Consider the following 15,875-nt stretch of genomic DNA (forward strand, 5'->3'; position numbering starts at 1 on the left):
AAAATGAATAAAATTATTAATTATTAAATAAAATTCTTTATTTCATATGAAAGTTTTATAATGTTTGTAGCAACATTATTCTAAATTTAACATTGAAAATTTTTATAAAAGTCATAACGTAACATACATAAATATTCCAATATTTAAACGTCTTTCTTATCCCAAATGTTAGTAATTTAACATTTCTTCATTTAGTTCAAAGTTAATAATATCACTGCCTTGGGATAAAAAGTTTTTAGTAATTTAAATAGACTTTAATGTATCAGTTGATAAGTTATTTCTATGATCAGATTTACATTTTTAATATCACTGAAAATTCTCTCAACGGTTACATTTGAAAATGGTCAAACTAGCAGAAAGTGTATAACTATTTTTAGATTCTTAAACAATAGTTCACCATTAGTTTTTTTTATATTAAAGATTTCTCTCCAATAATCTTCTAAATTTATATCAATATTGAAATCAGTCAAATCCAACAACTCGTATCGCTTCCATTCATTGTCTAACTCTTGCAATACAATATTTTTACAATATTCCATCTTGATTAAGGGGGATAGCCACTGTGACGCTGGAAAAAATAGGCAATTTTCGGGAATTTTTTTTACTAGGATAATAAAGGAATTTGGGGATCGGGTTTTTTTTGTTTTATAAAGTATATGTTGAGGATAATTCTCCTAAATTTTTATTCAAAAATATTTTGTTATCACAAAGTTATAAACATTTTTGTAGAGCACCAAAAAAATTTCCCCCTCCATTGCCGGTACTGTAACTCAAAAACGGATTATCTGAAACAAAAAAACCAAACGGCATTTTAATCTATAGGAATGTCGCTATCGTCGCACGTAGGGGATTTTGAAAATTTTGATTTGAGAAAAAATGGCGCCATATTGAAAATTTTTTCGTCTTTTTCCTCATTTTTTGGACTCAAACAGCCTTAAAAAATCTTAAAAATTAAAATTTTCAAAATCCCCTACGTGCGACGATAGCCACTAAGTAGACGAATACGGGGAAACAAAAAAATTGAGAATCGGTTCATATTTACGAAAGTTACAGTACCGGAAAGTTTGAAAAAAGTCGTTTTGAGAAAAACGCGAGTAAAGTTTTAAGAAGATTCTCGCAACTTTAAAATCTAGTCTTTCACAAAATATTCATACTCACATCAAACTATCAAGTCCTGGGCCATATGAGGGTTCTTCCTCCTTATCTTTAGTATTGACCTTGACTTTTTTTATTTTTTTACTGGCCGTTTCCATGCGGCTTTCAGCAGCTTTAACCCGAGTAGCGTCGCGCTCAGCGCAGTATGAGTAGAGTGTTGGTCCTACTTTAACATCGAGATTCTCTAATATCTTCAGAGTTGCTAGAGCCCCATCATTGAATGTAATTGTTGAAATATATAAAGCTATTTCAACAATAAGGGAATAAGAAGAATTTGTTTTTGGGGCGAGCTGCCACACTAATGCATTGAAGCTTTCATTATTATTTTGTGTAAACCCACCGACACATCGTTCCAATAACTCTGGATTCGATAGATCTTCATAAATCGGTATTAAAGCTTCCGCAATATCTGCAGGAAGTGGTGGTTTTTCAACTAATGAGTCCAAAGTATTTGTTGCCACAGCTTTTGAAATTGACACCACGAATTTGCACCTTCAGGACAAAGAAAATGCTGCGGATCTTCGGGTGATGAAAACTTGTGATAAAATGTTTGCCAAATAGCATTATACATCTCATCAACATCATTAGAATGACGTCTGATTGCTAAACCATAATACTTTGTAAATTCATTAATTGCTTTGTCCGTTAATCGACCTTTCCCACCTAAACTTTTCTGTGTATTTTCTTCTTTTCCTGTTTTTGTCTTCTTGTTAGTTCGTTGCTTCTTCAAAGCCCTTAGTCGACTGCCCATTCGTTTTTGCACGTGATTAATACATTCCTTTTTTTTTATCTTCACCATGTCCCCATACGGTTTAGCATCACAAATATTTTTATACGTTTTAGTGTCACCATCACCTATATAGTTTACATACTTAACGTTATGTAATAACTCTGATCGCATAAACATCTCTTTTATTCCATCTACCTCCATTTGTCCAGAAGAATTTTCATGGTTTATTGGACAGTCTAGAGCATGGTCTTGCATAAATTGATCGTATTCAGCTGTTCCTTTTTTTGAGCTCATTAGCGCACACATCTTACAATAACTGGATTTCATACTTACATCTACGATTTTGCCAGTGAAGTAACCAATTAGAGAAGATATACCAAATGAAGATTTAAACCCTCTTTTCTTCCAACTACCGTCACCGGAGACAGAAATTCCAGGAATTCCACAAAATCTTTCAGCTCCAGATAACCCAATACTAATTATCCGCATTGCAAAGATGAAACGGCGATTAATTTCATACGCATTCTTGATGAGTGGACATGAATTTATCAAAACTGGATCACATTTTTTGCAATTCACAACTAGTTTAAAACCTAATTCTCGAATACTTGTCTCAGTAAAGTTTACATCACCACCACACTTTTTACACGATACACAGCCACTTAGTAAATTAAATATCGAAAAAAAATTTATAATTTTGTAGCTAATACTCGAATCAATTGTACAATCAGATTTTTGTGATAATTTCCTCTTGGAAGCACTATCACGTCGTTGAGAGCCAGTATTTTTTTCAGTTTCATATCTGTTGAGCGGTCGATTAAATTTTTTCCTGTCGTTTGGCAGTTTTCTTTCGTTTTTAATAACTTTACTTTGTTTACGATCCATTATTTAACAAATTTTTTTGTTAAATAAACAAAAAAAAAAGATCAGAAGATTTAAAAAAATAAGTAAGTAAACAATAACGAGTACACTAAGAAACTCAATAAATTAAAGAACGAGTGTGTATTCATACAAAACAACTAAACTATGAGGTACAGTATCTCAACAATAAGAAAAAATATACGTTAAAAGTCAAATAATTGTAACGGTTGACAATCGTGAGGGAAAACAATCGTCAACCCGTACGAATCAAAGACGGAGCGAGCAGGCGACGTTTTCGTCGAAGCGCCGCGCGTAAAACGGTCAATCGACGCGCTCTTATAAAAATGACTATAACTCGAAAACTATTCGGAATTTTTCTATAAAATTTGAAATACATAATTTTGAATATATAAACTTCAGTTTAATGAAAAAAAAAAAAAAATTTTTTTTCGGAAATTTTACAGTGGCTATCCCCCTTAATAATTATTATTATTGTCATGAAAAAACTGAAAAAATTATTTTTTTTTAAATAAAACAAAATTGATTTGATAAAAAAAAACTATTTTTTAAATAAATTTAATATTCTTTAATTATTAAATTAATTAATTAATTATTTAATTAATTAATTAAAAAAATATATTGATATATTGTGAAAATTCAAGTTGATTTTGTTGAATTGAAAATTACTTTTTTTTAATCAAACTAATAATTTTTTTTTTTTACGTGATGCACACAAAAAATTGAGTGGATTTTTATTATCTGATGATCTTATATTAAACTATCAAAAATTATTTTCCAAATGAAAAAATATGCCCGTTTCAAAATTTTGATCATAATTTCAAAAAATTTGAACCTTTTTACTGAAAAAACACAAGAATTTTACGGAAAAAAAAACTTTACAAGGATTATTATTATTATTATTAAATTATAATAAAAAAAAATTAAATATTTCTTCAACAGAAATTTTAGTAGAAATATAATTTTATTAGCAAAATAATTTTGATTCTATTCAGTATTGTTAGAATTTACAGGCATCGCAATATACAAATTGTTGTCAATTTTCACTTCAAAACAAACGGCAATCAATTGGTCGATAGGAATAGACACAAAGTTTTCCACTCTTGAACATTTATAGATAAATGAAAATTCGTACTGTAAATCATGGTCACCTTTTGCGTTGAATGCTTTTTCACTTGATAACATTTGAATAATCGCCTGATGAGCAGGTGGATGATTCAAGCAATCATCAGGATTCAAACATTGACAGTAATCTAATTTTACGAAGCATATAATTGAACCCAAATGATACCCAGCATGATCTTTGTACAGAGTAAACGACGATGACATTTGTTTTGCTCGAGTGTATCGTTCAGACACATAAAGCTTCGAATCTTTTAATAAACGGAAATACTCTGCGATTTTTCGTACTGGCAATAAATTTCTTAGAGCTTGCTGAACACTCTCAGGAATTCTATGAGTCTCATTGAAAATTTTATAAGTGCCTACAGTATAACATCTGTCTTGTAGTCGATCACAAATTTTACTATTATGTTTTTGCTTAGTGCAAAAATCTTTCATTCTTCCTTCTGGTAGCTGCTCAAAAAATTTTTGAACCTTTAACTGCTGGTTATGAGATCTCACCACTTGTGAATCAATGTGACGTGTTCCGTGAATTACATTTAAATATTGACCGTTCAAATCTTCGTATCGAAAACAATCGTTAGCCCACAAAGGTCCAAGAGCAAGTACACATTTAGGTAGATGTATTAGAAGATGAACATTAATGGAACAATTTTTTAAACCATATAAATTTTCAAATTCACGTACAAATTTGTGTAGAAAGTTCGACGCCATATTTATATCAGCATTTGTAATAGAATCTAAATTTAAAAGCGCAATTCCAGCAACTAATAAAGAAAAATGTTCTAAATACTCTTGTTGCATGACTTCTTTCATGACTGGTAAAGCATAATAAAAGAACCAATTCTTAAGCTCAGATGCTTTCCAGTGTACGAGATCTTCCGTGGAGCGAGGCATACGATGAACAAAGCTGGGTGGTTTAATATTAATTAATCGGTTGTTAATGATATTTGACATATCAATTAATGAGTAACGTTCACCTCTATTGCTCGGGTCAAACCATAATGATAGTAGTTTTTAACCACACCACCAAAAACACAGTGCATTTGATCTATAGCAGTTCCAATGATGAAATCAGGCATTAATTTAGATAGAGCACAGGGTCCTTTGACACCCATATGAGGAGAATCATTATTTAATGCGAGTTGAGCAAAGGTAACACATTCTCTTGAAGTTCGCATTTGAGGATCCGGCGTGTACCGATAAATATGAGTATGAGAACTGCCATCAGGTGGCAAGTGATAAGTTTCGCCTGGCCATAAACATGATGGACAACCATAATTGCCCATAAAATAAGTGAAATTAAAAAATTGACACTTAGCTGGAAGGTCACAAGTTCCTATAAGTAATACTGCTTTGACTTCTATGATCTGATTATCAGCCAAAGTAATTTGAATACCTTCAGATAAATTTTTTAATTGTTTATAGAATTTATTGAAATAGTTATTAGCGTTAGGTTTCTCAGATCCAAACCACAATCCAAGTAGTAATAAATTTTCACGTTTTGTCCGCTCAGCAAAAGGTAACTCATTTATAGATAAATATACTGGCCACATGCTAACTTTAGAGGATTTGTAAACGGGTATCCCGTCGGTGTACCAAGTTAAAGAAATATTATTTCTGTCCGCTAAAAATCCAATTTCAATAAATTTTTGATACAAACTTCCTTTGTACACATCATCGATATGAGGATTACCATTATCTACATCAGGATGAAAACGTTGTTGCAAACATTCGTAAAATCCTGGTCTTCGATATAATTCTTTCAGCTGACTTTTAACAGGCAATTCGATGAAATAAGTAGTTTTAGTTGATTCGCAGTTGTCACATACTTCATTCTCTGTTTTTAAATTTTTTTGACAAATGGAGCAGTAAAAATGTTTTTTTTTCTTAATTTTTCCTTTTTTTGATAATGAAAAAAATTTGCGGAATTTATGGAGACTATTTTTGAAGCAATTATTATCGTTGTGATTACAGTGTAAATTGATGACAGTAATAATATCACCCAGACAAGTTTGGGTAACATTATGTCGGGTAAGTAAAGATAATATCAAAGTCATGCTTTGACTTACTGTCAACGGTGCTCCAGGATATAACAGTTGTTCATAGTCTAAATTTCTGAACTCATCATCTTCCTCCTCATCACTATCACTCTCCACTTCATCTTCACTGTCCTCATTTTCTTCATTCCTATTTAAAACTTCATCATCAATTTCATCTTGATCACTTTCCTCTATAATGTCATTTCTATTTAAAATTTCTTCATCAATTTCATCTTGATCACTTTCCTCTGGAATGTCACGTGCATCATGTATATTATCAGCTACTTCATCCACATTCTCTGCACCTTCAACCTATAGTGAAAAAATTCTTTTAATTACCTTTTAGTTAATGTACTTGATAAAATTATATTTTATGTTAAATTTTAATTATGTTTTAAAACTATGATATTGAAAATTGTGATATTGAAGTTAGCCATCAGCTGTCAACTTAAATTTTTATAACAAATCAATTACAATAAAAAAAAATGCTTCTAAAAATTTTCATTTGTAATTTTTATTAATTTTCACACGTTGAACTTTTTAATTAATTTTTTTTATTAATAATTTAATTATTATAAAATTATAAAAAAATTTTTAATATCTGTCAACTTCAGTGTCATTTTAAAATTTCATTTAATTTAAAAAAAAGTTAAATATTTATAACGATCAAATTTACAGCTTTATGTGCAATTAGCAATTACATAAATATCTAAAGATGTTACAACTTATTGGAGTATACGTCAGATCACATGACCTCAATAATTGTTCATAGCAAATCAATTGTTCATAGACTTGCATTGACAGTATATTTATGATTTTGAATTTAGCTGACAGCTATCAATTTTTTTAATTTTTATAAAATATAAATTACAATAAAAAAATGTTTTAAAAAATTTTCACTCATAATTTTTAATAATTTTATGAAGTTAGCCGACATCAATAAATTTTTATGATTTTTTTTATTAAAAAATTATGATAAAAACATTAAAAAAAAATTTTATCATTTGTTAAAAATTTCAAAAACTATAAGTGCAATTTAAAAAAAATTTTTTTTAGTTATAATTTAATAAATTAAGCAAAATAAAAAGATTAACAATGCTGGCTAACTATATTATTATTATAATTTTCACATGTAAAATTTTTAATGAAATTGTTTTCATAATAATTTAATTGGTATAAAATTATAAAAAAATTTCGAATGTCACTAAACTTTAGTATCATGTATATTTTCTTATTTCATGCATGTAATTTTCCGTTATTTTATTGGTAATTAACAATAAATATTAATATACACTACTGGAAAAAATTAAGGGATCAAAAAAAAATTCCAAATTTTTCGGTAGTTTTCAACAGGCCGTAACTTTGAGAGAAATAGTCGTACAGGAAATAAAACAAAAGGAAATAGTAGCTCCAAGTGTCTAGTTTTTGGATTAGAACTTCAAAATTTTGTAGCCTCCGCGGTTTCTGAGTAATCGTAGAGAAACCAGCAACAAAAAAATTCTCAAAATTTTTTTAGTTTTTTTTTTGGTCTACGGGCGTGGAAAAAATTTTTTTAGCTTAACCACCATAAGGATCGGATACTTTGTTCATTTAGCTTTAATTGCTTTTTTTAAACACCGTGATACGTCCACTCCTCGCTGAGATATCGGTCTTCAAATGGAAAAGGATCTTTTTGTCTTTGATTATCGATATCTCAGCAACCAATGATCGCACAGAAAGTTAAAGGTGGGTTTCAAGAACTTGAATGAATTCCCCTTAACGACTGTCCATTGTTTTTTCGAAAAAAATTTTTCTTTCCGTCACATGAATTTGAAAATGCAACAAAAAAGGGCTTTTAGTGGTTTTTGGAAAATCAAGCGCTGGATCGAAAATATTGAGGAAACCACTAATGTTAAGTGTGCCTTTTACAGTTCAATATGTCCACAAAAACCCTACAAAGAATCAAATTAATCCAGCGAGCCGTTTTTTTGTTTCACTTGATCGAATTTTTGAAAAAATTAAAGGATCACGTTTTTTGCTCTGAAAAGCTCATAATTTTTAAAAATGAGAAAAAAATTGTTTTTTCGAGCTTTTTCCACATTTTCGTTCCAAAAAGTGCTTAAATTTTCAAAAAAAAAAAAAAAAAAAAAATTTTTCGAAAAAAATTAAAAAAAAAAAATTTTTTGGAAAAATTTTTTTTTAACAAGTTAAGGAAACTCAAAAACCATCGCCCAATGATTTTTATCACCTTTCCACCGCTGCATTCCTTGATTCTACTGATCTCCTTTTAATTAAATTAATAAAAAAGTTAATACCCCCAATCGAATTTCGATTTTTTCATACGCTTTTCGGAGTTTTTTTTTCTTTTCTTTTTGTGAATCCTTAGAAAATCGCTTCATTCAACAGTTTTTTCAAAACTAATCCCTCTGCGCTAAAAAAATTTTTTTAATTTTTTGGTCAAAATTGAAAATTTCTGACTTTTGATTCTTAATCATGGTTAGACGACATTTATCGGAGGTGGAAGTCGCTCGGTTAGTGACTCTTATCGACGAAGGTTACACTCAACATGCAGTTGCTATCCGGATGGGTGTAAGTCAATCTGTCGTATCTCGAGCTTATACCAGATACCAAGAGACGAATCAATATCATCGTCGCCCCGGACAAGGTCCCCATCGAGTCACTAATGCCCGCGATGATCGGACAATTGTTAGAGAAGTTCGACGACAACCTTTCGTCAATGCGAATATTGTCGCTCGAAACTTCCCCAATCGTAGACAACAGCAACTACAACAGCAACAGCGACGACGGCATCAAGTGCGAAACATTTGCTCTCGAACAATCATCAACCGTCTTCGTGAAACTGGGTTACACGCACGACATCCTAATCGTGTACCCCTGTTGACAGCAAGACATCGTCGAGCTCGTTTAGCGCATGCTTACGATCATCGAAATTGGAACTTGAGGGAATGGACAAATGTTTTATTCACTGATGAGTCTCGTTTTAATCTGTATGGCAACGATCGACGTCCTCTCGTTTGGCGCCGTCGTGGAGAACGTTTTCGCCAGAACTTTGTCCGTCCAGTCGTTGCCTACGGCGGTGGATCAGTTATGGTGTGGGGCGGCGTTTCACGAAATTGGAGAACACCTTTGGTAATTGTACGCGAAAATTTGACAGCTAGACGTTACATCGACCAAATTTTAAGGCCCATTGTTCTGCGCAGACGACAACATCTGAGGTCGTTCATATTGATGCACGATAATGCACGTCCACACACAGCCAACATTACCCGGCGCTTCTTTGAGCGGCATGACATCACATTGTTGCGACACCCAGCAATGAGTCCAGATCTCAACCCCATAGAGCACGTTTGGGACATAATGGGCCGTCGGTTGCGCAGAGAGTATCCAAATTTGCAGAACTTAGCTGCTTTGGAGCGCGCGCTTCAGCACATTTGGAATACCATTCCGCAGCCTCAAATTACCGTCTGCATAAACATGGCTGAACGTTTGAGAGCCGTTATTGAAAACAGGGGTGGTAATACCCGGTATTGAACCAACAAAAACCTTCAGAGAATGAGTTTGGAGTCATTAAATACGGTGGAACTGACGAGCCACCGGGTCTCAATTCTCCTGAAATACCACACACACACACACACACACACACACACACACACACACACACACACACACACACACACACACACACACACACACACACACACACACACACACACACACACACACACACACACACACACACACACACACAAGCGTAAATCCGACCGCGCGACCTCCACGTGGTACGCTTTGGATAACGCTAATGCCGGCGGTAATTGTTTTCTTAAACTTTTCAGAAGAAAAATTTCAAAAAAATTTTTAAAAAATTTTTTTTTTTTTCAATTTAAGCACTTTCTGGAACAAAAATGTGGAAAAAGCTCGAAAAAACAATTTTTTTCTCATTTTTAAAAATTATGAGCTTTTCAGAGCAAAAAACGTGATCCTTTAATTTTTTCAAAAATTCGATCAAGTGAAACAAAAAAACGGCTCGCTGGATTAATTTGATTCTTTGTAGGGTTTTTGTGGACATATTGAACTGTAAAAGGCACACTTAACATTAGTGGTTTCCTCAATATTTTCGATCCAGCGCTTGATTTTCCAAAAAACCACTAAAAGCCCTTTTTTTGTTGCATTTTCAAATTCATGTGACGGAAAGAAAAAATTTTTTTTCGAAAAAACAATGGACAGTCGTTAAGGGGAATTCATTCAAGTTCTTGAAACCCACCTTTAACTTTCTGTGCGATCATTGGTTGCTGAGATATCGATAATCAAAGACAAAAAGATCCTTTTCCATTTGAAGACCGATATCTCAGCGAGGAGTGGACGTATCACGGTGTTTAAAAAAAGAAATTAAAGCTAAATGAACAAAGTATTCGATCCTTATGGTGGTTAAGCTAAAAAAATTTTTTTCACGCCCGTAGACCAAAAAAAAAAACCAAAAAAATTTTGAGAATTTTTTTGTTGCTGGTTTCTCTACGATTACTCAGAAACCGCGGAGGCTACAAAATTTTGAAGTTCTAATCCAAAAAGTAGACACTTGGAGCTACTATTTCCTTTTTTTTTATTTCCTGTACGACCATTTCTCTCAAAGTTACGGCCTGTTGAAAACTACCGAAAAATTTGGAATTTTTTTTTGATCCCTTAATTTTTTCCAGTAGTGTATATTAATTTTACCTCATAAGCATTGACTTGGTTGACTTGTTCATTTAACCTAACATTGTTTACATCGTTGTCATTGATTACATGATCTTCATTAACAATAAAGTTGTCCAATTGTCCATTTAACCTGTTTTCAATATCATCATTGTCATTGACTTCATTAATTACATTAACAATTTGGCGATCTAACTGATTATTGAATTCATTGTCATTATTTTCGTCATCACTGGTGTCATCATCATCATTGAGAATACTCCTCAAGCAATCAAGTTTTCTTTTTTTTGAGTAGTCATTATAACACTTTCTAGAATTCCTTCTCACCATTTTCAGTGTCGTATTTTCACTTTAATAATTTTTAATTATCGTTTTCCACTAAAAAATACTCTAAATCATATGTTTGTTGCACAACAAAATAAATAGTAATCAACAAAAGAGGTTGAGTGCGCAAGTATTAAAAAAAAGTATGGTAAGGTAATCTATCCTGTTACCGACAGTAATTCACGATTCTACGTTACCTAAAGGAAACTTAGTGGGGATTGGGGAAGTAGATCGTCAGTCCCCATTTTGAGATGTAGTTTTCGTTGTATTTACTTCGTCGAAGAAATTGTTAAAGAAAAAAAAGTTGAAATTAAATATTATTATGGCACCAAAACGACCGAAAAAAGTTAATAATAATAAATATGTCTTGATATGATGAATTGTCGAAGGTACAAAAACAATTACAGAAATTGTCAAAAATACCTAAAACGAAGCGGGAAAAAAATGTCAACATCAGAATTAGGTGGGAAGGAAGTGACGGAAAACGAAAATTTTATTTTGCAAAAATAATTGAATTTGGTGGTAAGTTATGGAAAGTATACATTCGATTTGATAAAAAATAACTCTAGGTAAAAATGATTAATATTTGAAAATTATAAAAACAAACTTTTCTATTTTAATAGCTACGATTGAACAGCTAGACCAAATCAAGTTAGATAATAAAGGCAATATTTGTGATGAGAACACGAAAATGTTCAGTGAAACTATTGTACAACAAAAAAAAGTAATAGATGTTTCAAAAAAAATTGAAAAAGAATTTGAAAAGAAAAACAAAAATGAAACAGAAAAAGAAATTGACAAACAAGCTCCTATTTTCTCGATTGATGATCCGCCATTTTTCACCAACCATGACAAAAAAATTAAGGTTAAAACTACGCAAAAAAACAAGACACGAGCTATTGAATATAATGACTCCAAGATCCAACCTTACATAGGATCTATTAAGAAAGACAATAGTCCTGTAAATGTTGATATTGATAAAAGTGATGATGTTAATACCCAATATGACGCTCAATTTTCTACAACTGCTTGTGAAAATCAATATTCAAATCTTTCAAGTGTTAAAAGATCAATAATTGATGAGACTGATTTGCAAGTTCCAACAGAAAATGGGTTAGGTTTATCTTCTATTTGGACTAACGATTATTTCAGTAACTGGGCAGTTCCAAATACTCCAGTTATCAAGGATTCTCATCCTTTAGTTGAGGAATCTAATATACCACCAGTTATGTCATCAGATCTATTGGAGTTGAAGAGTTCAAATGAAGATTGTAATAGTCCATTGCTGTCATATTCTGATCAAACACAAATCAATCGAAAAGAAAATGCTGGCATTTTCCGACCATGGAGTTTGTTATCCAATATTAGCACTACCTTTCACCCAATTACGGAGAATAAATCAACCAAAGAATTATACTTGGAGCCATCAGTACTTGCTAAGATTGACACGAGTGGAGATAAATCAAATGTTTTTGAGAGCACAGAGAAGAATTCGAATATTGGATCGATGGTTGCTTTTCTAAAAACGAAGGTTACTTTTAATTTTATTTATAGTGATTGGGTATTATTATTTTTAAAAATTAAAATAAAATAGTCGTAATCTATCAATAAATATTAATAATTTAATAGATGTTTGTAATAAATATTAAAAATATTGGTATATTTATTATTGTGATAATTTACACTTTCAGTACGGGAAACGGATGTAACTTTTATGCAAATGGTTGCAGAAGCCCTAACCCGGATTTATGAGTCGAATGAACGTTACAATAGACAGTCTTCTAAAGTTTTCGAAGTAAAAGAAATTAATTTTTATATTTAAAAATTACTTTTTTATTTTCTATATTTTCATAATTATATTTCTTTACTTGATACAGATTCCTGAATTTTATACTCAGCCTGGAGATGGTATGGTTGAAATAGCCAAAAACTCAACAATTTTCTTTCCATTACATGTAAAAAAAAGAATTGAAATGGCATGTCAAGGAAATGACGATTGGGAGACCATCGTCAAATCAGCTCTTTTAGAAATTTATGGTGATAATATTTCTAATTATTCAGCAAGGGGAACTCTTGTTAATGGTCATAGGCGTCCAAAAATTGATGATAGGCTGTATAATTCTATTTTTGGTATAATTGTTTTATTTGATTGTTATATAAAAATATTTATTATTTATATTTATTATTAATTAATTTTTATTCATGAATTAAAATTACTCTGATTTTTTTATAGATTGGATAAAAGAAAAAGTTGGGCCCAATATTATTATCACGAGTAAAATGTATAATACTACGATTAACAAATTGTCTTATAATAAAAGGGCTAATGTAACCATAATACCAAAGAATTTCAGCGATTCTCACCCACCAGATAGGAGTAAGTTGTCTAATTTCAAAAGAAAATTATTTTCATCTCTGTCATTGTGTGTACGTTAAGATTAAAACAACTAATAAAATTAAACTATTTAATTTCAAATTATTCAGTTAGTGAAGAAGATTTACTATTTTTCAAAAAAATGGTAAAAGTCGAGGTATCTTATGAGATTAAGAAGCGAGAATTATTACCTCAAAGACAAACGCATGAGGTATTATTTATCAATTTTTATTTGTCCATTTTCATTAATTCTTTTATGTTGTAAAATAATTTATTCAATAACTTTCAGATATTAAGTAAATATACTGAGCCCGCGAAATCAAAAATGAAAATAAGTCCAAATTATGAAATTTATCTTTCAAAAGGTACTTATGCTTATATAGAAAGAAAAAGTGAAATCATAAAAGGAAATTACGATTGGAAAACGTTGGTAAAAGAAACATTACTTGAGGTATACGGTGATGAATTGAGAAATTATTCTGCAAAAGGGACTCGTGGCGATTTTCCTGGTATCAACATTGAATTATATCGGGCCCTATATGGTAAGTCAAAAATTGTTTCTATTTTAATTTTTTTTTACACGGTCAAGAATTAAAAAATATTCAAGCCAGAAGATGATACATTTATAAATTTTATAATGAAAAAATTGCTATTTTAACGCTGATCATAAGTATAATATTAGTTGTAATTGACATGTATAATGCGATTAGCTAAATAAACTGAATGCTTAAATTTTGATATTGAGAATATAAAAAAAATAAAATGCTAAGTCAATAAATGAATATGTAATGAACTCAAATTATTTCAGATTGGGCATGTTCAATAAATAATTCTATAGTAATCCCGGATAACGATTTTGCAGAACATATCAATATACTTACAGCAAATAAAAGAAAAGGAAAAAAAATACCCAGCACAAAAACTTCTTAATATTATTTTTTTATTTACTATTATGATTATTATAATTATTCTTAATATAATTAATGTAATTCTTAATATAATCTTCAAGATAATTTAAAATTAAAAAATATGAATAAATGAAACATTTCAAATATAATAATTATAAAAAATTAAGATTTAACTCGCTGAATAAAAAATGAACATAAATATAACAATTTTTAATTGTCAACTTAGTTTTCAGAAAGTGTCAATAATAATAATAATAATAACAATAATAATAATAATAATAATAATAATAATAATAATAATAATAATAATAATAATAATAATAATAATAATAATAATAATAATAATAATAATAATGGATGATCTGAAGCTATATAGTGCTGATGAAGATCATCTACAAGCAGCCCTCAACATCGTAGCAGAGTACACACGAGATGTCGGAATGTCTTTTGGGTTGGACAAGTGTGCGGTCGTACATCTGGCGAGGGGTAAGTGCTCTGATACTGGTGATGATGTCGAATTAGTGGATGGGAGCGTCTTAAGCCAATTAGACACCGGGGAGTTGTATAGATATCTAGGAATGGAAGAGCACCGCATGCATGCGGTCTCTGAAGTCCGAACAACTCTCCAGAGCGAGTATGTTAGGAGACTCCGGAAAATTTGGTCCTCCGAACTTTCCGGCAAAAACAAAGTCTCAGCTACTAACATGCTCGCTGTCCCAGTCTTACTATACTCTTTCGGTGTCCTGAAATGGACCCGAAAGGATTTACGAGATCTCGACATCAAAACCCGTAAGATCATTAATATGAATCGGAGCATGCACCCCAATTCATCAGTCGCCAGATTATACCTCTCCCGGTCCATCGGTGGGAGAGGTTTGCAGAGTTTGGAGCGGCTTCACGACCGTTTGGTCCTGGGTTTAACTCACGAAGTTGTCAATTTCACTGCAGACGAGGATGACTTTCTTATGCAAATTGTACATAAACATGAAAATGCGCATAAGGGGTCATTCTTGTATAAGGCAGCAATATATGCGGCAAGAACCCTTGGTCTTGGAGAAATAAACGCTCTTATGGAACTCCGAAAGGAGGAATTTAAGAGCGTCATCAGGAACGCCGAGGAAAAACTACTCCTTGGCGAACTGATGGACAAGTCCATGCACAGCGTGTTCTTTAAACACGTGCGTGATCATGGCTTGTCCATCCAGCTGACGTTTTCCTTCTTAAAGTCAGCGGGCCTGATGTCCGAGACTGAAGGGTTCATATTTGCCTGCCAAGATGGTGTCATTAACACTCTTGAGTACCGTAGCAAGGTGCTCCAGGTGCAGCTTCCGGACACGTCCTGTAGGAGGTGTAGACAACATCCGGAGACGCTTATGCACCTTTTGTCGGCATGTCCAGTGCTGGCGAGAGGTGCATATATCCAGCGTCACAATGCTGCCCTGAGAGTACTGTACTACTATCTTCGTCATTGCTACGGTATTGACGTGACACCAGTGCTGCCTTATTTGCCAGGAGATATTCCCCAGGTTGTTGAGAATGACAGTTGCAAAATTTATTGGAACATGCCATTTGCAACAACCCGGCGGATAGATCACAACAAACCTGATATTGTGCTCTTCGACAAGGCCACTCGTGACATCTATGTCATTGAG

At 31.9% G+C, this 15,875-nt stretch overlaps 2 protein-coding genes across 2 annotated transcripts; one reads left to right on the forward strand and one right to left on the reverse strand.

The window, feature by feature from the left end:
- Window positions 1-4,848: 4,848 nt before the first annotated feature.
- Window positions 4,849-11,058, reverse strand: LOC141525454 (uncharacterized). Its single transcript, XM_074239968.1, has 2 exons — window positions 10,639-11,058; window positions 4,849-6,240 (listed from the first exon to the last, which is right to left on the reverse strand). Exons 1-2 carry the CDS (start codon window positions 10,945-10,947, stop codon window positions 4,849-4,851), a joined length of 1,701 nt encoding a protein of 566 aa, XP_074096069.1. The 5' UTR covers window positions 10,948-11,058.
- A 275-nt stretch (window positions 11,059-11,333) lies between these two features.
- LOC141525455 (uncharacterized) lies at window positions 11,334-14,245 on the forward strand. The gene is made up of 8 exons (XM_074239969.1): window positions 11,334-11,463; window positions 11,565-12,494; window positions 12,633-12,736; window positions 12,819-13,071; window positions 13,175-13,318; window positions 13,426-13,526; window positions 13,605-13,857; window positions 14,124-14,245. The coding sequence occupies exons 2-8, from the start codon at window positions 11,633-11,635 to the stop codon at window positions 14,243-14,245; spliced, it is 1,839 nt and encodes a 612-aa protein (XP_074096070.1). The 5' UTR covers window positions 11,334-11,463; window positions 11,565-11,632.
- Window positions 14,246-15,875: the final 1,630 nt, after the last annotated feature.

The sequence above is a fragment of the Cotesia typhae genome, unplaced genomic scaffold (assembly GCF_013202065.1).
Source record: "Cotesia typhae breed Kobodo isofemale line unplaced genomic scaffold, CoteBio_Ctyphae contig_26, whole genome shotgun sequence".
NCBI classification, from domain to species: domain Eukaryota; kingdom Metazoa; phylum Arthropoda; class Insecta; order Hymenoptera; family Braconidae; genus Cotesia; species Cotesia typhae.

What these genes read in the sequence shown, in the direction of transcription:
- LOC141525454 (XM_074239968.1), bottom strand. Translation starts at nt 10,947, where the DNA reads ATGGTGAGAAGGAATTCTAGAAAGTGTTATAATGACTACTCAAAAAAA. An exon ending in ACCAAGTCAATGCTTATGAG is followed by an intron (nt 6,241 to 10,638) that starts GTAAAATTAATA and finishes TTTTCACTATAG; the next exon opens with GTTGAAGGTGCAGAGAATGT.
- LOC141525455 (XM_074239969.1), top strand. Translation starts at nt 11,633, where the DNA reads ATGTTCAGTGAAACTATTGTACAACAAAAAAAAGTAATAGATGTTTCA. An exon ending in TTCTCACCCACCAGATAGGA is followed by an intron (nt 13,319 to 13,425) that starts GTAAGTTGTCTA and finishes CAAATTATTCAG; the next exon opens with TTAGTGAAGAAGATTTACTA. An exon ending in ATTATATCGGGCCCTATATG is followed by an intron (nt 13,858 to 14,123) that starts GTAAGTCAAAAA and finishes AAATTATTTCAG; the next exon opens with ATTGGGCATGTTCAATAAAT.